The sequence below is a fragment of the Bombus pascuorum genome, chromosome 14 (assembly GCF_905332965.1).
Source record: "Bombus pascuorum chromosome 14, iyBomPasc1.1, whole genome shotgun sequence".
Classification (NCBI taxonomy): Eukaryota; Metazoa; Arthropoda; class Insecta; order Hymenoptera; family Apidae; genus Bombus; species Bombus pascuorum.
The window spans coordinates 5,275,732-5,298,743 of record NC_083501.1 but is presented as its reverse complement, the minus strand read 5'-3'; the positions used below and the strand labels follow the sequence as shown (position 1 = coordinate 5,298,743).

The following is a 23,012-nucleotide window of genomic DNA, read 5'->3' as shown; positions in this document are numbered from 1 at the left end:
AGTTTAAAGGTTTAGAATCCATGCGTATGGTTCAGTAAAGCAACGAATGAGTGTTATTGTTCTGCGGTGAAGTTGATCTTGAAATTTATGTATGCACAGGATTCCTAGAAACTCTTGCGTAGATTTATACAGTTGCGGATTATTTATTAAATACTATATCGTCCATAGATACCACCATCTGTTCTATCAATTCTATCGTGACATTTCGAGACGAAAACAAACAATTAGTTCTGTGCGATCTTTCTCGAATAGCGTGTCGCGTATTATAGAGCGTGCGTTGCAGATAAATATATCGTTGGGAGTAATATTTCAATTTCCATCACTCTCGGTTTAGCACGCATTTACGTATCGTTATACGCATTACAGTAAGTGCCGTGCATTTCCTGATTAACGGCAAGTGAACAATAGAGGTTAGCGTCTGAAAAATAGTTCAAGGATTCGTATTGTGTGACGAAGTGTCTTCTAACGTATTTTATCATACACTCTTTTTTCACGAGACTTGCGCCAAAAACGTATATGTTACACAACGCCGATGCTTTTGTGAGATTCTTCATAAGCACTGCCTGTGAAGACGTACACTCGAAGGCCAAAGCACGTTCTCTTGAGTTCTCGGTGGTTCCAAATGACAGTAGGCAATTTACTATTTATAAGTTTTACATATTGATTTAATCAAATCCAAATAAAATACTCTATGAAGAAAGCATTTTATTTTCATTCAGAATTCCGTTGAATTTTGTCAATATGATATTTACATACGAAAACGGTCCAAAGCTACTACCCATCGCAAATACTGTTATTTTTGTAACAGATAAAATTGAATATTCTGGGAATTGTTATGTTATAAATTTTTGAAAACAAATTGTTGTACTTGAGATTGTTTGTTGATTATAGTTAATACTTAAAAGTATGCAGCAGTATCTAAGTAGTATGAAATCTATTTTCCTACTCCGGTTCAGAATGCAATGGGAGGAACGAATCTCCATACACCTCCATCCATATTTCAACATATGATGAGTCAGCAAAATACTTCACAACAACCAGAGACATGGATGCAAATGCCACAGGTGCCTCCAATGTCTATACCATGGAGTGTACCATCTCTCCAACAACCAGAATTAGTCAGATTTACCGGGGCACCAAGTTTCGAATCAGTTCTTCATCAGAAGAGAAAACATGAGACCTGCGATCTGTTAGATATGTAAGTAATTTATATAATGGTATATATTATAGGAAAACCTTTCTATTTTTTCAATTTGATATGTAATGGATGATATAATGTAATGTATGATTACAGGAGACAAACGAAACAGTTTATAACAGAAGAAAAAATGGCTGCACATTTTAAAGGTTTACATATTAGTTCCAATTATCAACAGTCTTCAGTGCCATCAACTTCAACAGCTGACTCACAACCAGTTAATCCTAGGGAGTTGAATATGGAACTAGAATTGGATGCAACTAATGCAGATCAAATCAAAACTGGACCCAGGCTAGTTCTTTCAGAGGAACTGAAGAGAATCCAACAAGAACCAATCCTTCCAAATTCCTTGTTATCCAAATTGTGAGTATACATATTTTAATTAAATTAATCTAAATTAAATCAAATATTTTGTTTTTTTCATTATGATGCAATCTCTGTTAGTAAATAAAGTTTGAAGGTTTACAGTTTTTCTCTTTCAGGGAAAGGCCCTCCATGGCTTTAGTCCTTTGGGAACCACCGAGCAAGCATCTTCGTATATTTCCAACTAGAGATACACCAACTCCGATTCCTAATGCGTCCGACGATAACAATAACAACAATAATAACAACAACAATAATAATAACGAAGCGATTACTGATCTGAATCAGACGATATCGAGCAATTCATCAATTTTTGAGCCAATGGAATTATGAAGGCAATTCGTTAGTAAGTTACTTTTACATCTTTGTATATCGTTAGCAAACAAAGAACGCGATATCGATTTGTATTATGTACGAAAGTTAAAAGAAACGAAAGTTATACATTATATTTTTTATCTGACACTACATGTTTGTGTAAGGTTGTGCAAAGTACATGGAATGAAGCCTTTCTATTAACACGTTGACTGCCACGCGCGTTTTCAATATAATCTCCGTCAGGTCACGCGTGCCGCAGTGCCAAGCGTTTTCTACTAGATACTCCCATCGATATTTTAGTAATGCGAGTCGCTCAAGTGGTGGTCTCAAGAATAATCTCTCGTTTCGTTTGTTCACAATATTCAAACCACTAGTTGTTGTTGAATATAATTAAGGAAAGTGTGGTATAGATTATTCCGACCAAATGGTTTCTTATGTCACCAAAATTAGAAAGGAATCAAATGGCACAGAAAACTTGGCGTCCAACTCCTTCTGGGAATTTCTGTTGAAAACGCTTCAACGGTTTACAACAAATTTAAAGAAAACAACAACTTATTGTCCAAATTGTCCCGACCATCCTCAACTATGTATAGAATGCTTTAAAGTTTTACATTTTAAATAATTTTTTTAATAAATCATTTTCGTATTACTTTTATAACAATTCAGCAGTTTTATTATTATGGAATGTCTTTTCAAATACCTACGACGATCCTTCGCAAGTAGTCAAATAAGCGACACCCGAATATGGGTTATGTGGTCTGACCAGAAACTTTGCTGACACCCAAATACGGGTGTCGTGGCAGTCAACGTGTTAAATTGAACTATTCTCTACTAGTTAGCTGATTATTTAGCTATTTGAAACATATGTACGTATCCAATTATTACATGAAGATAAAAGCTAAACATCAAGTTCCTTTCGTATAATATGATTTGTGTGTGAAAATTGATTAAAGATAAAAGGAATTATAAAAAAGGGATTCTTTAATAAATACGTTCATGGGTTTTGTGTGAAACTCAGTATTATTGTAATTATTATTAACACAGCATAATTGTATGATTATTATTAATTTTACGTTATCATCTGTGCTTTTTTATGTATGCAGTATGTTGCGTTTGATTGCGACTAAAATTGTAGTACGATAAACATACAATACGTATAAAAAAGGAAAAGAAAATAAAAAACATAAAATGATGCGCAAAAACAGGGATAAAATAGAAAAAAAGATTATTCGTAATAAGGTAGTTTTATTTCTACACTATGTGTATGTTATACATGTATAATGTTAAGGTTGTGTGAAACAATTCAATTTAATGTATGGGTGATACGTAGATCGTTTGTCGTATGAATGAATTTACTGTGTTTCTGAATGTATGATGATTTTGCATAAAGATATGACAACATTTCATTAATATTGAGTTTCTCATTCATTTGTAATGAATGGAAAGTGTGGAATGATAGGTATCATTGAAGAATGAATTATTCTTACTCATTTTTACGATAACCCCATGAAACTTTCATTCTTTCCATGTAATTCCAGTTCAGAACTTGCGAAATTTAGGGTCTCTTTGAAAGTTTCCGCATCTTCCAAAGGTTCACCATTAATTGCTGCCGCGGTAATCTTATCACCCAATATGGAAATGTGATTTCCTTCGATCTTGTGTATTTCTACTTTTCCGTGAGTTAACTGAACAAGAAAAACAGTTTCATTATATTCATTCACAAGTCGGCTACTAATACTGTTTAATATTAATAGATATTACCTTCTGCAAACCGTAATCTGAATCTGGAAGTATCACAGCTGGTGTCGTTGGTGCTAGTAACATGATAGGCGTTCTAAGAGGCGGTACAGAATAGGGATCGTATTTATCTAACACACAGAGCCGGTTATAAATAAATGATATAATTCTCTTTTGAGTTTCTGCCGAATAGACCTTATGAATTTCGTCGGTTGTGTATTTGGTTATTAGATCCAACTTTTCATTCCAATTACTACAATTTTTCAGCTTTAATGTGATCTATAAGAACGAATTAGTTATTAATTATTAATTAGATATAAATTTTGCAATGGCCGACTAGTACTGAAAAGATATTTCACCTCTGTGTTGATTGACGCGTTGATGACATTCAATATTTCAATCAGAAAATTATTTTGATATTCGTCTTCCGTAGGCGATGCAAGGTGCTCTGATTTTATGGCTTTCATATAATCAGGAGATCCGTCTATTAATATGAGTTGACCTATTAGTATGTAAGGTTCTAATCTCCTTGTTAATTCTATGGCTATCAGTGATCCATATGAATAGCCAACGATTGTGAAATCTCTGCGACCTTTACTCCTTGCTAAAACATACTGAAAGAGAAAGAGGAATATTATATTCTTTTATACCGTGAAATCTTTCTTTTTTGTTAAAACATACTGGTAAAAGACGTTCAGCCATTTCCTCCACTGACTCATTAATGTTGTATATTCCTAATTGCAAACAAGTGGCAGGGAATTTTAATTTTGATGCTAATTCAGCGAAAATCGCAGCAGACCCTTCAATACCCGGTATGAGAAATATTTCATTTCTTTTTTCACCACATTTAACTGGAAGCTCTACGCAATACTGCTCATCTAGTACGGAAACGTTCAAGGTCTTCATCAGCAACCTCATGCCAATCAATTTTTCTGCCTTTGCTGTTGTTTTTTTAATTTGTTTTGTTTGCTTCTTTGTATCTTTTGCAGACATTTCTACAAGCTTGGCAATGTTCAAGACTCTAATATCTTGTGCAGTTAAAAACACCTCGAAGTCTCTTTCTAGTGTCTGTTTGATCTCCACAGCCATCATGGAATCCATGCCCAACTCAGCCAAAGAAGAATTCTGACTCACGGTCTTCATATCCTTTATATCTATAATAGAAGAATAATTTCATTGGATGAAAATTGAACTACAAGTGAACTTATATGACACACATATAAAGAATACTTACTCATGATATTCATCACTGCTTCAAGAACATTACTGACTTCATTGGCACTAGGTACTTTCTCTGCAACCACCATGCTAGCCACAATTGGTCTATTCTGACACATGAACTTGTCTAATTCTTCTAAACACGAGGATATCTTCTGAGGCAAGGTTCCACCGATCACCAGCTGATGTTTGTTCTCCAGCATCTCTGCAGCAATACCCACATCCCCCACAGCGCCCCATTGAATGGCCATGCCAGGAAGACCTTGTTCCACTCTTCTTTCGCAAATCCTCTCTAATACTGCGTTTCCCATACCATAGTTAGATTGACCAGCAGATCCTCTTCCACATGACAAAGAAGAAAACACCACAAAATGTCGAAGATTTGGACAAATCTTCCTAGAAAGTTCGTCCAGCTTTTTGGTGATTCCGGCTTTGGGTTTCATGCTTTCTTCAAATGATTCCATAGTTTGGTTTACCATCAGACAGTCTTTCAACAGAGCTGCAAGGTTGAAGATACCATCCACAGGCGCCTGTTTCTCTGCTGATTTCAAGATAAATTCGCAGTCATCTGTTTTTGACGCGTCTACACCAGAAATTATAAGGATTTTCGCTCCATAGGATTTCCAGATATCTATCCTTAATTTCTGATAGCCTGTTTTGATTCCGCTTCGAGTAACTATTACCAGGTTTCTGGCACCGCGTAGGACTAACCAGTCTGCAAGTTCTAGACCTAATCCTCCTAAACCACCTATGATTACGTAACTCTTGCTACTCGTAGCGTTGAAGCGAGGGTAAGCAAGAATTGTATTCAAAGGTGTTTCGTCATCTGCTATCTTAATCAGAATCTGTGAACAATTGGGTAATACTTATTTACGAGATATCAATTATAGAGAACAAATAATATTTATACCTTTCCAATATGTTTGCCTGTCGCCATATACCTGAAAGCTTCTTCTAACTGGTTCTTTTCAAAGCACTTTCTTACCAAAGGCTTGATACATTTTCGCTTCATCTGGGCTTTAAGAAATTGATGTACCTCTTCTCCTATATGAGGTAAGGTGCCATGGATCATGGAATCGAGGATGATTCCATGAAAGCTAATCTCTTTCAAAAACACTTCCATTCCAAGTTGATTATTGACAGACATGTCGAATTTACCGATTTCCAAGAAACGTCCACGATAACCTAGGCAACGAATCGATGCCTGGAGCTTGTCTTCAGCCAGGGAATTTAAAACTATGTCTACTCCCTTTCCATGTGTCTGTTTCATTATCATCTGTTCGAAGCTGGTATCTCTGGAATTTCCAATGTGATCATCATCTATACTAGGGAACGTTTCTCTGATATATTTCCGTTTTTCAGGTGTTCCTACTGTCGTGAACACTTCACATCCTTCATCAAGAGCCACGTTGATAGCAGCTTGACCTACTGCACCGCTTCCACTGTGAATCAACACCTTCTCACCTTTCCTTAATTTTCCAAAGTAATAAAAGGCGTAGAAAACGGTAAAGTAGGCAGACGGAACAGTTGCTGCGTCCTCCAGGGACCATTCATCTGGCACTGGCCACAGGTTGAATGTATAGGGAGTAACTAGGTTTGATATACCCCTGAAGATTTAATTAATCTATCAAATTAGCAGAAGACCTATGTTACTGACGTGTAAGGTTCTGATATTTGAGGTATATCTTACTTGCTCTCGACAAAACCCATCATGCGTCTTCCATTAGAGTCGATTCCACTGAACTCAAAACCAATCAGGCAATCGCTCATTTCTCGATTCTTCACTATAGCTTCCGGCATCAATTTTCCAGTGGCCAACATCACATCTCTGAAGTTCAACGAAGAGTATATTACTTTGATGATGTTATCCTGGCACTTTTCATTTGGTTTTATACAACCCTCCAACCACTGGATGGAACTTAAGTCTCCTCTGACCTATTGCATAACTCTTGTAAATTTTGAAAGATTACAGATTTTTCGTTTTAAATAACAAGAAATATTTACGTACTCTTAAATTGGCATAACCATGAGAAGTCGAAGTTGGCTGCAGCTCTGGATAAGGCACGTGTTTGTAGGTTCCCCAGATTTTCCCTGGTCTTAAGACATTATAGCCGATGTTTATATCAAGCTGCTTGGAGTAGAATGGATCTTTCAGTGAAAACTTGGGAGCGTTCTCGTCTTGGATTATTACAGTTTTCACGATCTCACCATTGGGCTCTCTTCTTAAACACTTAACTAATCCTAGGGCACCATTCTCCATATCTCCTTCTGCGACTAGTATCAATCTTACCGTCTCATTTCTATTTTTATCTTTTTCATTGTTCAAGACTTTCTTCACATCTTCCAGCCAGGTGAATTCATTGTTGTTCACGTATATTACTTCTGTCTTCTGAGGTGGCTTCTCTGCTTTCTTCAGGAGCAACAGAGTCTGATTCTTGAAACTCTTCTCCAGTACAATATTCAGATCACAAGCTTCTAGATAAGAGAAAGTATCTTTATTGACAACACTTTCTCGAAGCAGGATAAATCCATGACCCATTGTTGCAGCTAGAAGTTGTTCCAGAATGTCATTCGTTTTATTGGATAGAATATTATGAGCAGCTGCTATGAAGACACTGGCATCCTCCGGTAATTTCTTTGGTGTTATTACTGTAATATTTTCAGGAAGTGATAATTTTTCGCATCGTTCTGATTCTGCGGCAAGTGTCAAATTCGGACGAATCATGGGTATGTTACTTAATACTTTCATAAAGATTGGAATGAGTGTTTCTTCAGTTGGTACTTTCTCTCCCTGATCGATCACTTCGAGGATCTTTGGCGTGTTTATAATGTGACTCTCCAACGCAAGCTGCGTAGACAAGATGATCATTTCTTCTAATGATGTTTGTGCTTTGTCACGATTGGCTATAAATTTATATTCTTCCAAAATGGGGACAGACATTAATCTTCGATGCTGAATCGCGTTGGCCTTTATTCCATGGATTTCGATTCCGCCGGATATTACGACATCGTAGTCATTGTACACTGAGATTGGAATTTCTGTAAAACAAAGTTTTATTATAACACTTTGTTATGACGCGGATGTTTATGCAGTTCTATATTTTTATATCGTAAGCGTTTCTTATCAGAGGTACTCAATAATATTGTACAAGTATTTCTAACGTTCCAAAATTTGTTTAAACTTTTAAAATTACCATTATTATCTTCGGTAAGGTTCCGAATTGTTTCGTAATGAACTTTCACATCAATTACTAGCTTCCTAATAGCTGTTGGTACATAAAGCGCTCTGGTATCGAGATTCAATATCTTCATCTGTAACATATTATCCATAAACACGGCCCAGTTCTTTATCCAAGCGATATGTCCTTTGGTTCCCTTGAGTGAAGCGCTCTTCAGCGAACGGAACGGTCCAGTATATTGGTAACCACGTAGTTTTAATTCCTTATAGATATCCTTGCTAGTCAGAACTTCTTCATCCTCGATTTCAGTCAAGAATTTGGCTGGAATCTTCTCCTGCGCAGGATTCGTTTGTATGCGAATTGATCCTGTCACTACTGTCGTAGATCCTTCTGATATCTCGAATTTTCCAGATCCTGAAAATGTTTTACATTATCTATAATTTGCTAAATGCAATTAAACAAGTTTACATTTATTTATTATATAAGTTCTCACTATAAGAAGAGGCTTCGATGTCTGACTACAGCCATCTATACAAACGTAAACTCAAGAATATCGCTTCGCGTCTTTCTTTCTCTTTAATGCATTAAAATTGACAGATTAAAGTTAAGATATCTCCTGAATTAATCATTTTTTGATATAGAGAATATACTTTTTTATAGAGAATGCCGAGCTGTATCGATTAATGTATTAAATAATAGGTATGATTCCATTTAAAAAAACAAAGTTGACCTTCGCATGACCTTCACTCGCCGATCTACAGAAAAATTAACGTCGGAATATATCCCTCCCTCCTTAAAACCATGCAATTTTTATCCGAAACATTTTTCAATGTAATTAATAGTATCGAAAATATTTCAGCTTCAACTCTTAGATGACTTACCCTGTACATGTAAAATAATTATTCCGCGCGAAGAACAAGATGGGAACACCGGAGGATATAAGTATACATATAGAAAAAGAGATGAATGAGTTAGAATCGAGCAGAGTGTGAGTAAATGCCTAATACCTCTTCATTCTTTATCAAAGTATTAATATGTAGATATCGCGATTTTTCTTAAGTTTCAATAATTTAATTTTTTCTTCTCATTTTATATCTCTCTTTACGAACTCCAAAAGTGGGATTAGTGAACGGAATTTCAGTTAAATCGACGAAAAAGACAGAGAAAACGTGCGCGGACTTCGGCGATTGAACAAAATTCTTATGGGTTAAATATGGAAGTGATTTCTCGCGATAAACCGAAGCAAGATGAATCCTAGTGATTTTAGAGTGGTTGAGCTCTAAGATGATCTGGAAAAAGTGGACTTGTCAATTTCAGGTACAAAATTTGGCTAAAGTATCACTCGTATAGTAAATTAGGGATTGTAACATGTACCTCGGAATTTTTCCAGATTTTTTTAAAACTCAAAACAATAAGAAATTAGGCAGAGAATTGAAAACCCTTTATGCAAACCACGTTTGTGAAAAACGATGTCGGCGGAGGGTTAATTCTTTGCTCTCATTTTACTTCCTTCTTTAATGTCTTAGAATTAAAAACCGAAAGGATGTATACCTCTTTGAACCATGACAGTTAATAAAACAGAACCGGATTCAGGCATGTTTGTTGCACGTTCGAATTTCACATTCTCAAAAACCACTGGTACTTCGTCATAGAGTGCTCCTCGCAGCAAACTAACCGTCTCCCAGACCATAATAAGGTAACCCGTGGCTGGGACTAAGTTTCTTCCGTCGATCACATGATGCATTATATATTCGTAGTTCTCATCTTTCAGAGCTACATCAATCATTCGCTCTGCTGTGGTAATCTTCTGACGTTGAGTATACACTGGTACGAACCAGTCTTCAGAATGCTCCCATCTGAAATTTGACAACAATTTTAGATCTATGTTGCGATCTTTATTTCTGTTTAAAAAGACCTAAAAAACCCCAAGTCGTTTGGCCCAATTTTAAACAAAATTATTCATTTTCAAAAAGTGTTGTAATAGTTTTAAAAGTCATTGTATTTCCAAAAATATTCAAAATCTTTTTGCTTGTTGAAACAAGAGCGATGTTGGAACGTGCAAATCTGGAAACTTAATGTTATATATATATATATGTTATTTTATTATATTCACCTAATGTAAGGAGAGACCATGGGAGTGCCACGACTAACAGGAAACTCTACGTGCGGATAAATATTCGCAAGTTGTGGCTGTAGACCAACGTCGTATAATTTTCCAAGGGCTTGCAAGAAGCATTCAGCATTGTCATTATGGCCTCTCTGAGTCAGTGCAATATTCGTTACAGACTGACTTAAGGATCTCTTTAAAATTGCCTGTAGCAGACCATGAGGTGCAATTTCTATGGTTATAGCGTCAGATGGTATCATTGTTGCTGTTTCCGCGAATAGGACAGAGCTCAACAGGTTATTGGTGTGATATTCGGCGGAAGAATACTTGGCAGCTTCCGTGTACCATTGACTGCGTGGTACAGAAGTGCTCAACCATTTGGAACTTCTTGCTTGTGCCTTGGGAATCACTTTCTTCAAATATGATAATAATCTTGGTCCTGCGTCCGCGATGTAGCGACTGTGATACGCTATGTTGCTGCATGCTACTTCCTTTGCAAAGATCTTGTTGGCCTGGAAGAATTAGAAAATCACAGAGAAAATTCAATTTGTAGATTTTGAGCGTTTCATATTACTAGTATTGCAATATACATACTACTGTTCTACAAGAAATCAAAGGATCGTTTTTTGAAGAACTGTTATTAACTTTCACAGAATCATATCCTTCAAAACAAACCTGTAACTGGGCAACGAATTGCTTCATGGACTCAGCTGGGCCACTTATGGTGCAACTATTGGAACTGTTATGGCAAGCAACCTCTATATCCGATGGACACATATCTTTGATCTCTTCATATCCAAGACCAACTGCTGCCATAGATCCTCGAATCATTTTGGTCTCGATAGACGCTAAACCTCTCGAATATGCTGCAAGCACCATTTGCTCGGCCGTAAAGCATCCATCCGCATAAGCACAGCCAAGTTCTCCCACAGAGTGACCGATTATATTATCTGGTTCGATACCCACGGATGTTAATAGATCCACGAGACCAATCTGAAGAAACATCCCTCGTTATTACTGCGCAAGAGTTGGAAATCATTTTTCGAAAAATTATAATCGTTTTACCTGAATAGCAGCGATTCCAACGAACGAGTTCAAAATATTATCGAAAGTTTTCTTGTCCTTGTTGGTGATGATATTAACGATATCGATACCATGTGGTTTTAATACCGCGTCACATTTCTGAATGGCCTTTGCGAAGATGGGGAATCTCATCAATGATTCACCTTTTAGATTTCAAAATGATTAATTATTTTTTTAATTATTTCCTTGCAAACTATTTACGAATTTTGCTGTTAACATTTCTATATGTACCCATGCCAGGCCATTGTGATCCCATTCCAGAGAACACAAACCAAATTGGTCTCTTTATGCCAGAATACTCTTGGATGTCTCTTGGTGGTTTTTCTGATGTTTTAGATCCAACTATTGTGTACCCTCTAAATAGATGGCCAGTTATATTTTCGGAGTGAATATCGTGCAAAAGTCGAATGTACTCCACGTCCACTGGTATACTTTCGATCTGGAAAAATAATCGTTATATTTTCCTAGAATTTTCTACTATTTTATACTTCAATTTACTTACATGATCGAGGAGAGTTTCTACTGCTTCTTGCGTACGTCCTGATACTACTACTAATCTAGGCAAATCGTCAGAGGGTGCACCATTGTTCACTTTCTCCTTCGTGTAGGATTTTAATAAGACGTGAGCGTTGGCTCCACCGAAACCGAACGAATTGATTCCTACGTAACCACCCTTCCATGGGGTTGGTTCTGTAACTACTTCGACCTTTCCTTCGTCGAAGCACGTCACGCCTTTCATGGGACTTTTGAAGTTTATATTTGGTGGGATCAAGCCACTTTCCATCGCAATAACAATCTTAAAATATTTATTTGTAATTATATTTGACTTTTATATATTATTATTTTATTATATTCTCATCTTGCTATTAGCATTGTTCTTATATACTATTTTTATTCATTTAACTTGAAGAATATCTTAAAATTCTATATTTTTACTCTATCGTCTCTAATCCATTTTTAAAGAAAAGTTTCAACATTTTTAGAGAATTTCCAACAACAGTCTCATACCTTAGCTACTGAACAGAGACCACTGGCGGGTTCAGTATGACCCAAATTCGACTTAATCGAACCGATTTTGAGAGGAGTGGTTCTGTTCTGGCAGATGGCTTTGTCAATAGCATTCAATTCTTCAGGATCACCGACGGTAGTTCCGGTACCATGAGCCTCCAAGAAAGCCAGTTCATTAGGAGATATCTTGCACTCTTTGTAGAAGTCTGTCAGAAGCATTTTCTGAACGTTACTGGCAGGGAATGTGATTCCTTGTTCCTTGTAGCCATCGCAGTTGCTTTTCGTGTAGACGACCTGCGAGTAAATTCTCTTTGCGTTTTTCGCCTTCTGCAAAATGATCACGCCGATAGCCTCACTGCGGACGTACCCATTCGCTCTTGCGTCGAAGGATTTGCAATGACAGTCAGCGGACAATAAACCTGATATTAGATTTCAATTTATTAACACGAGACTCCATCCATATGAATTTAAAAGTCTCATTGTGGAGAATATCCAAATTATCGTAATTAATGAGAATCTAATGATTGAGACTGATAATGCACTTGATTAAAACAAATTTGACGAATTCCATCTCTTGTTGAGATTATGCAAGTGAAGACTTATTGATTTAATAAAATTATTATAGTTTACCGAGACGAGCGAACTGAAGAGATACATAGGGATGAAGACAAAGATTGGATGCTCCGACGATCACAGTATCGCATACCCCAGTTCGTATCAATCTGTAAGCTTGGTCCAATGCGATTAAGCTAGAACTGCAAGCTGTATCAATCGAGTAAGATGGACCATGTAAACCAAAAAAATAGGAGATCCTGTTGGCCAACATGGCTCTGCTGCATCCAGTAATACCAAAACCATTCGCCTGAAATATATTTGGAGTAGAAGCATATTCAGAAAATAACTTTGCAGGACTATTATCTTTTAATATTTAAAAAGTATTTATAAAACATTAGGGAACTATAATTATAATAAATATAATAAATGACGCCAAAAACGTTTACTTGTAATTTTTCGTAGAACCAAGTCTTCTCTGACTCACTGATGCAAGATCCTATAACAACTCCCGTATTGGTCCCTTTGAGCTGTTTAGGATTTAATCCTGCATCGACGATGGCTTCGTATGCCTTCTCCAGTAAAATCCGACACATAGGATCCAACGTATGAGCTTGTTTGTAATGGACGCCGAAGAAGATAGCGTCGAACTTGGATAAGCCAGATATCTTACCACCGCCCTTTGGAATTTCCCCATGTTCTGTCAATGTACAAGGTTTCATCGTCATTCTGAATGGCTCTAAGTTAAGTCACACTTACCTTGTCTCCATCTTGAATAGTTATCCGTGATAAGGTCTACCTTGTTCATTAAATTGTTTTTCAACTCTATTATGTTGTTACTTTCCGGAAACCTCCCAGAGATGCCAGTAATCACCACTTCTTCTCCTGGTTCCGTCACCGCGTAGTTCACCTTCAACGGATCTACTCCTACGTTGCAAGACATCCTTGTTGTCTCTTCACAGTTTGCTTTATTTATCAATTTTTATTTCCTTAATTGTTTGATTATCTTCTTTCGATATTGTTCAGTCAGTCGTGCGTATATTAATGAAGTGTTTTCGAGTAATCAATCAGTATCAGTATTGTCGCCAAGATCATGGATACAATTGAAGACTGGAGAAACGGAGAAAGGCTTCTTATAACAAAGACTTTCCCCTCCATATGGTAATTTGCATTCTCTTTTGAATATTCCTAAAGTTAATCTGTATAACGATTACCGGTCGAAATGACCCCTGAAAATCTTATGGCCTGAATCTCGTTGCCCAAAGAGCTCGATGAATTAAAAAATATATATATTGACGGACAAGAAAAGAGGAATTAATAAGGGTTTATTCACTTCGTTACTTGTTTGGTATAAATCATTCGAGAATATTACGTTTTTATAATGAATTTTTGTAATTAATCAATATGCAATATTAAAAATTATTTCTTCTTTTACTAGAAATCTTCTTGTTTTATTAATAACAATGTAGAAGATAAGAAAATAATAAGTAATTAAATATTTATGCATGCAATAATTTTATCAAATAAAATTGAATATTAAGTCAGAACTGAAAAAATGTTAGTTATGTCAATAATTTCTCGGATTTTTATTTTATATGAACATAGAATTAGCATATTCTGATATGCCAGATCTAGTTTTCATTTTTGATTTGTCACATGACAATATATTCTATTAAACAGTAGTATGATTTCCTAGAAACTTATGTCTTTTCTGTTCCATAAAATTATTAGGTTGCCCCAAAAGTTCTTTTCATTTTATAGGAAAATAATAGATGCAACATTGTTTGCTTTATTTTATTTTATTGAATTATGTATAATCTATTTTGTAGTAATAGAACAAAATGGATCATACATAATTCAATTAGGGGCACAAACAGGATGCATACATAATGATGTACAATAATGCGACATCCGGCCACCCTTGACATTTGTAGTATTGAAATAATGAATATTCACGGAGAAGAGCGACATCTGTTCAATCCATCACTTACTGTGACGCATTGATTAATATTTAATATATTTTCTATCGTATAACATAATATTGTAGTTTTGGTATCAATAAAATTATATGAGGTTGTCCCAAAAGTTTCTTTCATTTAATAAGGAAATAATAGATGCACATTTTTTGTTTTGTATTATTTTATTGGATCATGTATGCATACATAATGTGTTACAAGATGTGCAATAAATATGTGTTTAAATTTCTGTATCTATAAAAATCAAGTTAAAAATATAGCTTAATCCGTATCTAGTGAACCAGTATGTAATTATTAAAAAATTATCGTGGAATATAGTTAGAAAATAGTAGTACAGTATAATCGGTAGTCAGTCATTTATTTCAGTATTGATTCAGTCAGTATTGCTTCCGAAGATATTCTTTTGTATTAGCCGTAATTGAAATTGTACGAACAGTTAATTAAAAAACTGATAACGTAAAATGACCATGATAACATCAGTTATCAAAATATGAATGATCACTTAAGTAACAACATAGATTTTTGATTTTTTTCATATAAATCTTTATTCTATTAATAATAGTATTTTATTTTACAATACAAAATTACAAAATTTTTGTCATCAATATAGAAATTCGAAAATATATTATTGTCATTCTTTAAATAACGATACTATTATAGTATTAACAATATGATTCTTAATTTATGCATTAAGTAGTACTATAAGTATTAACTTCAGATCTCTGGAAAAGTTAATGAAGCTTGTAGAAAGTAAAATACATATTACTTTTGAGAAACGTATAAATACATTTGGTTGATTAATACTATACAATACAAGTTTTCCTGTATAGCAAACGTTTGAGATCTGACTCTACGTAACCATTTAATTAAAAGGAAATTAAATACAAAGTAAATATAAAATAAAATTTCCTGTTTAAACAAAAGATTCGAGTACATTCGTTTATTATGCATTAATTATCGGTTACGTATTGGCAAGAATGAAGTATTTAAATTAAGTGTACAAAAACACAGCTTGCAACATATTGATTAAAACATACTTCTCTTAAATGTTACAAAATGTTTACAGCCTTGATCTCAATTTTTTTGCAATTCCTACAATTATATCAAAAATAAAATTTTTATTATTTTTAATATCAATATGTATTAATATTTGGAAACACCGGTAAAATGTACTTTTTTCCCTTGACCATCTAAAGCCTCCATTAAACTCGATGTAAAACTGAACTCCGAACTGCTTTCGTCCTCTTGATTTCTGTAAAATATATCAATATGAATAAATTCGTATTTCACGATAATTTTAAGTATACAGTATTATGATGACGTACAAAGTATCTAAACTAGTAAGACTGCCATTTGATTCGGGTATGATAGAAGATCCTTCAATTTTTAATAGTTCCAAGAAAGAGTTCATTGTCGTTATATAAATTCCTTTTGAGCCAGCAGCTCCCAAATAACGTAGACTAGATAACTCGATTAAAATTCGTTCTGGACTTTTTGACAAAGTATATGTATCTTGATCGAGTTTTACAATCTCCACGGATGAAAAATGAATGACAAACAAATATGGTTTTCGGAAAGCTGTAAGAATACAAATATTATTTTTTATGCAGCGTGTAAGATTATTGTATTTTAAGAAATGTTACAAGATTTCTTACCAAAAGCAAAAGGTAAATGATTCCATGTTGGATCAATGTTTCGAGTTCTTTGGCCACTTTCATTCACAAACATTCCAAATTCATTATAACAAAGCAAAAGCTCTACTTTTCCAGGTACAAGAGAAACGTTTAAAACACAAACTGGGAAAATGCCTAGCTTGGCTACTCCTGATAGTGTAGCTTTGACTGAACTATCATCTTCTTCAGGAAATTCTGCAACACCATGAATTATTAATTGCATGGAATGAATGAATTCACTAAATAACGTATATAGTATTTATTACTTACCATCGACACAATAATTTTTAAGATCAATTTGGTAAAATTTATTACATCCTACTATAAGAACATTTTGTGTAAATATAGCACAGCTACATGGTTCAGATGTTTCAAGTTCACGGACTACAATAAATTCTCCAGAATCATCTTCAATGTACCATTTAAGTAATCTATATTTACAACATAACAAGATTTTTATATAAAATATGATATTGAAAATCAAATGAAAACATATCTGCTTCAGAAAACCTACATTACGTGGGACTCAGTTGCTGCGCAAAGCATATCCCGTTGTAATTGATATAAATGGTAGCTATCAGTGCCAGATAAAACTGCTTTTGTATTAATTGCTGGCCTTGAGCATTCGGCAGCCACTGCGTTACTCTTTAATTGCCTTAGACTACAAGATACTAATTGCCTATTTTCACCAGCTATCATTAAAGCTATTCCTAAATGGGGATGTAAAGTTAATTGGTGCACCTTTTTCACTCCACGAATCATAGTAAGAGTTCGTGATTTAGCACCGCTATACGAAAACAGACCCTCTTCTGCACCCAATAAAAGTACATTTTCTTCTGTCAAATTTACGGCACAATTTAAATCCAACTGTAAAATATTTATATGTTAAAAATGAATTTAATATAAATACAATTGTTTGAAGGTAAACAAGATTGCTCACTTGATTTTTTGCTAGTCTTAATATAGTTTGATATTTTTTACTTCTATGAACATTACTCAGTATATTTTGACTAGTAATAGACTTTAAGGACTTCAACCAATTTTTCTTATCAGTCTGGCTCAAAGCCATGACATCCAAACGTGGTGTCGGCCAACAGGTGGTCGATGAATTAGATTCTATTCTAAAAATAAATGGTATGTCCGATTTTGCTGTTCCCATCACATCTGGATTAATTACTGTATCTAATACAGTAAATCCATCCTTTTCGATTAAATCGATACGATTTATTGGTGCCATTCCGGGAGATGGCTGGTGATCGTAAGTACATAAACATGGTCCTTCCAACCTAAGGTACTTTCTTTCCCAACAAGTATTCGAGCGGTCTGGAAGTTTCACCCAACTTTCCATCGGCACGCTATTGCTTTTACTTTCTACATCACATACATCCTATTATCAACAATAATCACATATTAGTATAAAATATAGGATTGCACGATTAAAATATTAAATATCATACCGTGTCGGGTCTATCCGGTTGATCTATAGCTAACGTTTGAACGCTTCCAGTCAATGACGATAAACTTTCGTCGCTATTTCTCCAGCTTTTACCAAACTGTTTAGCAAAACCTCCGGGTAAACCACAAGTGGCAGGTGCGGTAACCATGCACTTTAAATGCGTCATTACTTGACATTCGTTGCAAATAGCTGCGCGTTTTCCAAAATGAATGGAATCCAAACACGTGGAGCATTTCCCAGCTCGCATTGGTAGACCAACATCAAATCGATGTGGAATATGGTGTCCAATTCTTTGCGGCGACAAACGTTTAGATGAGGTAGTTGATGGTTCTGTGGTATAATTTACGTTTTTTATATCGGGTGCGGAGGGACACGATGGGGAGGTCGAAGCGTGGATAGCTTTCAGTGTTAATAACTGTTCAGTTAATGCTTTAACTTTGGCGCGTTCTTTTGCTAACTGGTTTTCCAATTCGCGATATCCAACTGGCATTCCAGTACCACTAGGAGGAATAGTCTCTTTCTGCTTAGTACCAAGTATTTTATCACATACTGTTTTCTTCTTCTTACTGCACTCTTCTAATTTAAATTGCAAATAATCTATCAACTTTGTTTGTTGTTGTCTGGTACTCTCGGCTTTCACTTCCCTTTCCTGATAGAATTGCCGCATTTCCTCCAAGATGCTTTCCAATTCTGTGATCCTCATCCGAAGTTCCTGACCTTGATCTATGCTATTCTGCAAATCATTCATCAACACGAAATTCGCCTCTTTCAATTCGTGAACTCGCGTTAAGTGTTGACTACTTTCTTCTTTAACGACCCTTGTTTCTGCTTTAGTGATATCTAAAGCACGTTTCATTTCTGAAAGATCACATTCTAATTCCCCGCATTTATTTGTCGAACTTTCAACTTGTTCGCTTAAGTCTTGTACAAGCTTCTTGTATTGATCTCTTTGAGCTATCAAATTATTTCTTTCGCTCTCTATATCGCTTATCTCCGATGCAAGTCTCTCGATATTTCGTTCTGCTGTCAGTCTCAGTGACCTTTCTTCGTTTTGTGCGGTTTGTGCTTCGCGAAGTTTCACCTCAGTCGCTTCTAGATCCTTTTGTAACTTCATTTTATCTTGAATTAGTATATTTTCTCGTGTTTCGTGATCACTTGTTAGTCTTTCGTAATCTGTTAGTTGTTCTTCAAGTACTGTACAGGTTTCTTTCAAAAGTTCAGTATTCAATTCATAGCCTTTAATCTCTTGTTCTAATTTATCTATCTTTGATTCCAATTCACGTATTTTTTCAGTATGTTTTGCGATGATCTGCGTCAAATGGTTATTTTCACTACTTAACTTGTCGACCCGATCTTGATTTACTTTCGATTGCTTCCGCGCCGCGTCTAATTCTCTGCGTAAAGAAGCACTCGAAGACTGTAATTCTTCTATTTGATGATTGGTCTCAGTTAACGCCCTTTGGGCCGAATCAGCTTGCATTTTGTTTCTAGTAGATTCTTTTGTAATATCATTCAATGACGCTTTTGCATTGTCTAACTCTTTAAGTAGCTTCCTTGACTTCTCTTCTCCCTCTTTTATTTTATGATCTAATTTTTCGGTCAGCTTTTGCTTTTCTTCCTGTAATATTTTAACTCTTTCTTCTGCCTTCTTAGCCTCCCTCGTTGCAATTCGTTTATCTAAATTTGCATCCGATAGTTCCTTTTCCTTCTTCCATAAATTGATTTGTGCTTGCTTCGCTGTCTGACGTTCTGCATTCAAGTTTTCTTTCATTGTTTGGAGGTCTCGTTCTAATTTCTTCATTTGTTCTTCTAAATGTGTATCTTCTTTTATTATAGACATCCTATTTGTACTTGGTTGTATGGTTTCCATCTTAAGAGTAGCATTCTCTGATTCTAGTTTAGTAACGCTCTGTTCCAAGCGTCGTAATAATTCTTCTAAATTGCCAACCTTACGCAAATGCTCCTCTTCTTTCTGGAGAGAATCCTGTAATCTTTTTTGTAAAGCAGCTTTATCTTGTGTAGCTTGTTCTAAGTTTAGAGCAAGGGCTTCCTTCTGTTCCAAGTTCATCATTGTTTCATTTAAATCAGACTTTATCACTTGTAATTGTTGTTTTAGTTGCTCATTTTCAAGTTTTGACATTTCCAATTGTTCTTGTATTGTGGCAACTGCCTGTTCTGATGCTATAGCATTATCTAACTGCCTTGCCCTATCTTGTAATTGTTTTTTTAAAGCTTCTATCTCTGCATCTCTGGCTGGTATTGTAGCCTGTATGCTACGTAACTGTTCCTGACAATCTTTCAATTCATTTTGAGCTAATTCTAAAGCAACATTCAACCTTGATTGACGACAATGGTTGGAATCTTGTTCATTTCTTAACTTAGTCTCCAAATCTGTATTCTTGGCAACTTCTAAATCCAATTTTGCTCTAAGTTCAGCTAATTGGTTATGTGAACGTGCAGCTATTTCTTCCAGTTTAGTTTCAACACCTTGAACACTTTGCCGACTCAGTTCTCTTGTTTTGGCTAGTGATTCTTTATATTGCATCTAATAAAATAAATAATTATTTCAATATTTTTCCTTTAAATTTAAATTAGATAAATTTTACTAAACTATATTACTATATGTATGTACTATATTATTTATGTATCACTATATATATGTACATATATTTTACTAACCTGAAATACTCTGAGTTTATGTAATTCTGCATTTGCTGTCTGAAGTTCACATTCTGTTCTTTGCAATCTTGAGCTCATCTCATTGTTACTAGTACATAATTCTGTGATTCTTACAGTTTGTGTTTCTATATGTTTATTCAATTGTGCAACTTTTTCCTTTTCTGCATTCTCCCATTTACGTTTAGCATCTTTTATCAAGTTTAAAGCTCTGGTTTCTAAATCTCTTCTTTCTTGACGCTCTAGTTCTGACATTATAAAATAATCATTGTACATAGTTTCACATATACAAATAAAACATAGTTTTATATATACATGAAAGATTCTATTATTTACAATTACTACTATATCTAAGTATGTAATAATAGTCACTTTTAATATGATTAAAAAATTTTAGAAATTAAATATCAGATACTTAAAAATAATACACTAATTTTATAATGAATTATAATCATGGGCTAATTAAAAAAATTCCATGATTTTTCTATTGATTAATGTAGTAATATATAAGTTTGATAATGTTGAAATTTAGATTATATGGAAGAAAAATAGATGAAGTTAAGATTGAAAAAAAGAAATTGCTTAAAATTTCTACACATGAATTGCAAGTCAATTTACCTAATGTTCTTTTTATTCCATTTAACTCTGACTTTGTTGCAATTAATTCTCTTTCAAGAATATCTCTCTCTTTATTGTAAGCTTCTAATCTTTTTGATTTTTCTTGGAGCTGAGCTTCCAATTGCGTCATGCTACTGATTTTTTCCTGTAATTCAAATATCTTCTTTTGTTTCTCTTGAATCTCTTTCTTCTTACTATCTAATTGTGCTTCTAATTCACTTTTCTCTTTAGAGAATTTGTCAGACTGAGAGGAATGATGCTTATGAAACTTAAACTCAAAAAAGGAAGAGCAGTCTTTCTCAATATCTTTAAACTGATCATTTGAGTCTGATGCATGTGTGCTTCTATCACCACCTATAAATACAGGATGTACCAGATTAAAATAGATATAGACAAAATTGTTACAGGAATTTTGGTAATAGTTTTACCAAGACTTCGCCGAATTATTTCCAGATCACATTTTGCTGTGTTTAATTCTTTTTCCAAATGTTCTTTCTCTTTTTTGGATATCTCCACTTTTCTTGTTTTTTCCTCTTGTTGAGTTTCATTGTTAGTGGTGGATCGTCTATTTTTCCCACAGATTTTTCTGTAACGTTCCTCAAATTCCTTTTCTCTGCTCTCAAAATCCATTCTTTTTATTGTTCATTTGTGGTCAAATAATTTTGAATATTTTTTATCTCACTTTTGTTAGATAAACTGTCAGAACATGCAGTTAAAAATGTTTTATTTCATAACAATCAACGTATCCATCTCATTGACTAGAATAATCGAAAGAATCGAGATTGATACATGAAAATATAGGAACGAATCAAACATAATTTAGTCAAGTTTAAATCAAACTTTTATTATGCCTACACTCTATATTAAACTTTGCAAAATTCCCGCGATTTGTAACCTGCATGAATTTAAAAACACAAATAAACACTATCTTATCGAGTGTGTAATGTTCTTCGGTTGTATAACAACGTTTTTGTATGGTTATACATCATGAAAATGTTATATTTAATGCTACACGTTTTGTTTTACACTATCGTACTCATAACCACAGCGTATTTATAACGGTTGCGGACATGAAAGCCGTTAACTACGGTCACGTGGTACTTTGGCGCCGCATTGGCAATTGGTGGTGATCGCGCAAGCGCAATTTTATTTTTATCGAGTAAGAGTGTGTCAGAGAAGATGGGAAAAGTTTTGTTACGAAAATTATTGATAATACACCCTAATATCCTTATGTAACAGATATTTATAACAGCGCAATTATTCAGTTATACAGTTATCAAATCTATAATTGCGGATCAAACTCTATTTTGTAATTCAAAATTCTGTTTGATTCTCAAGAATCATATTCACGATAGATGGCGATAAAATTGTCGGATTGCACTGCCCTCTGCATTAGTGAATGAATGGAGCTTGCTTAGTTTGAAATCGAAGAAAGAATTCAAGTGTCAGAATAGAATTTTAATATAAATGTGAGTACTTTTCTATATTTACATATTTACTTTGTGTACTTAAATATTTTTCTAAAAATTTCTCCATAAACAGTACGTGTGTACTTGGGATTTATGTGTTTTGTTTTACAAGCACTCGAGTCTAATCAATGTACGATTATAAATTTCAAATAAAATTTATGCTATTCATACTATTGTTAATATACTTTTATATTAACATTTATTCTATTATGTATATTTAAATTACTATGCCATTACTATTATTGCCATTACTATTACTATTATTACTATGCCATTTATGATTAAGAACGATGCGTATAGACATTAAATATATTAATGTTTAATATTAACTTCTACATGATTAAAGTGTTTGTGGATTAAAATTACATTGTATGTGTGATTTTC

General features: G+C 34.5%; 3 protein-coding genes across 7 annotated transcripts; 1 reads left to right on the top strand and 2 right to left on the bottom strand.

Moving 5' to 3' along the window:
* Positions 1 to 31: 31 nt before the first annotated feature.
* Positions 32 to 13,168, top strand: LOC132913998 (homeobox protein 10-like). Of its 4 annotated transcripts, XR_009659497.1 has the most exons (6): positions 32 to 628; positions 957 to 1,198; positions 1,295 to 1,561; positions 1,681 to 1,907; positions 3,415 to 3,552; positions 3,631 to 3,791. XR_009659497.1 is itself a non-coding variant. In XM_060972736.1 (5 exons), the coding sequence occupies exons 1-4, from the start codon at positions 623 to 625 to the stop codon at positions 1,892 to 1,894; spliced, it is 729 nt and encodes a 242-aa protein (XP_060828719.1). In that variant the 5' UTR covers positions 32 to 622; the 3' UTR covers positions 1,895 to 1,907; positions 12,834 to 13,168. The 4 variants fall into 4 exon arrangements, 3 of the variants coding, with proteins under 3 accessions (XP_060828719.1, XP_060828718.1, XP_060828717.1); XM_060972736.1 differs by lacking the exons at positions 3,415 to 3,552; positions 3,631 to 3,791 and adding an exon at positions 12,834 to 13,168; XM_060972735.1 differs by having other exon boundaries at positions 3,415 to 3,791.
* Positions 3,268 to 13,737, bottom strand: LOC132914002 (fatty acid synthase-like). The gene is made up of 19 exons (XM_060972742.1): positions 13,520 to 13,737; positions 13,210 to 13,460; positions 12,839 to 13,070; positions 12,209 to 12,627; positions 11,703 to 11,996; positions 11,432 to 11,639; positions 11,183 to 11,343; positions 10,793 to 11,110; positions 10,124 to 10,629; positions 9,562 to 9,866; positions 8,026 to 8,424; positions 6,840 to 7,870; positions 6,522 to 6,766; positions 5,742 to 6,438; positions 4,848 to 5,676; positions 4,295 to 4,767; positions 3,973 to 4,227; positions 3,638 to 3,892; positions 3,268 to 3,561 (listed from the first exon to the last, which is right to left on the bottom strand). The coding sequence occupies exons 1-19, from the start codon at positions 13,701 to 13,703 to the stop codon at positions 3,370 to 3,372; spliced, it is 7,254 nt and encodes a 2,417-aa protein (XP_060828725.1). The 5' UTR covers positions 13,704 to 13,737; the 3' UTR covers positions 3,268 to 3,369.
* Positions 13,738 to 15,317: 1,580 nt separating this feature from the next.
* LOC132913981 (citron Rho-interacting kinase-like) lies at positions 15,318 to 22,800 on the bottom strand. 2 transcript variants are annotated; one of them, XM_060972697.1, is made up of 11 exons: positions 21,588 to 22,800; positions 21,160 to 21,513; positions 20,545 to 20,789; positions 17,867 to 20,410; positions 17,350 to 17,796; positions 16,924 to 17,276; positions 16,680 to 16,840; positions 16,392 to 16,604; positions 16,062 to 16,314; positions 15,910 to 15,988; positions 15,318 to 15,828 (listed from the first exon to the last, which is right to left on the bottom strand). In XM_060972697.1, the coding sequence occupies exons 1-11, from the start codon at positions 21,787 to 21,789 to the stop codon at positions 15,811 to 15,813; spliced, it is 4,869 nt and encodes a 1,622-aa protein (XP_060828680.1). In that variant the 5' UTR covers positions 21,790 to 22,800; the 3' UTR covers positions 15,318 to 15,810. The 2 variants fall into 2 exon arrangements, with proteins under 2 accessions (XP_060828680.1, XP_060828679.1); XM_060972696.1 differs by having other exon boundaries at positions 15,318 to 15,988.
* Positions 22,801 to 23,012: the final 212 nt, after the last annotated feature.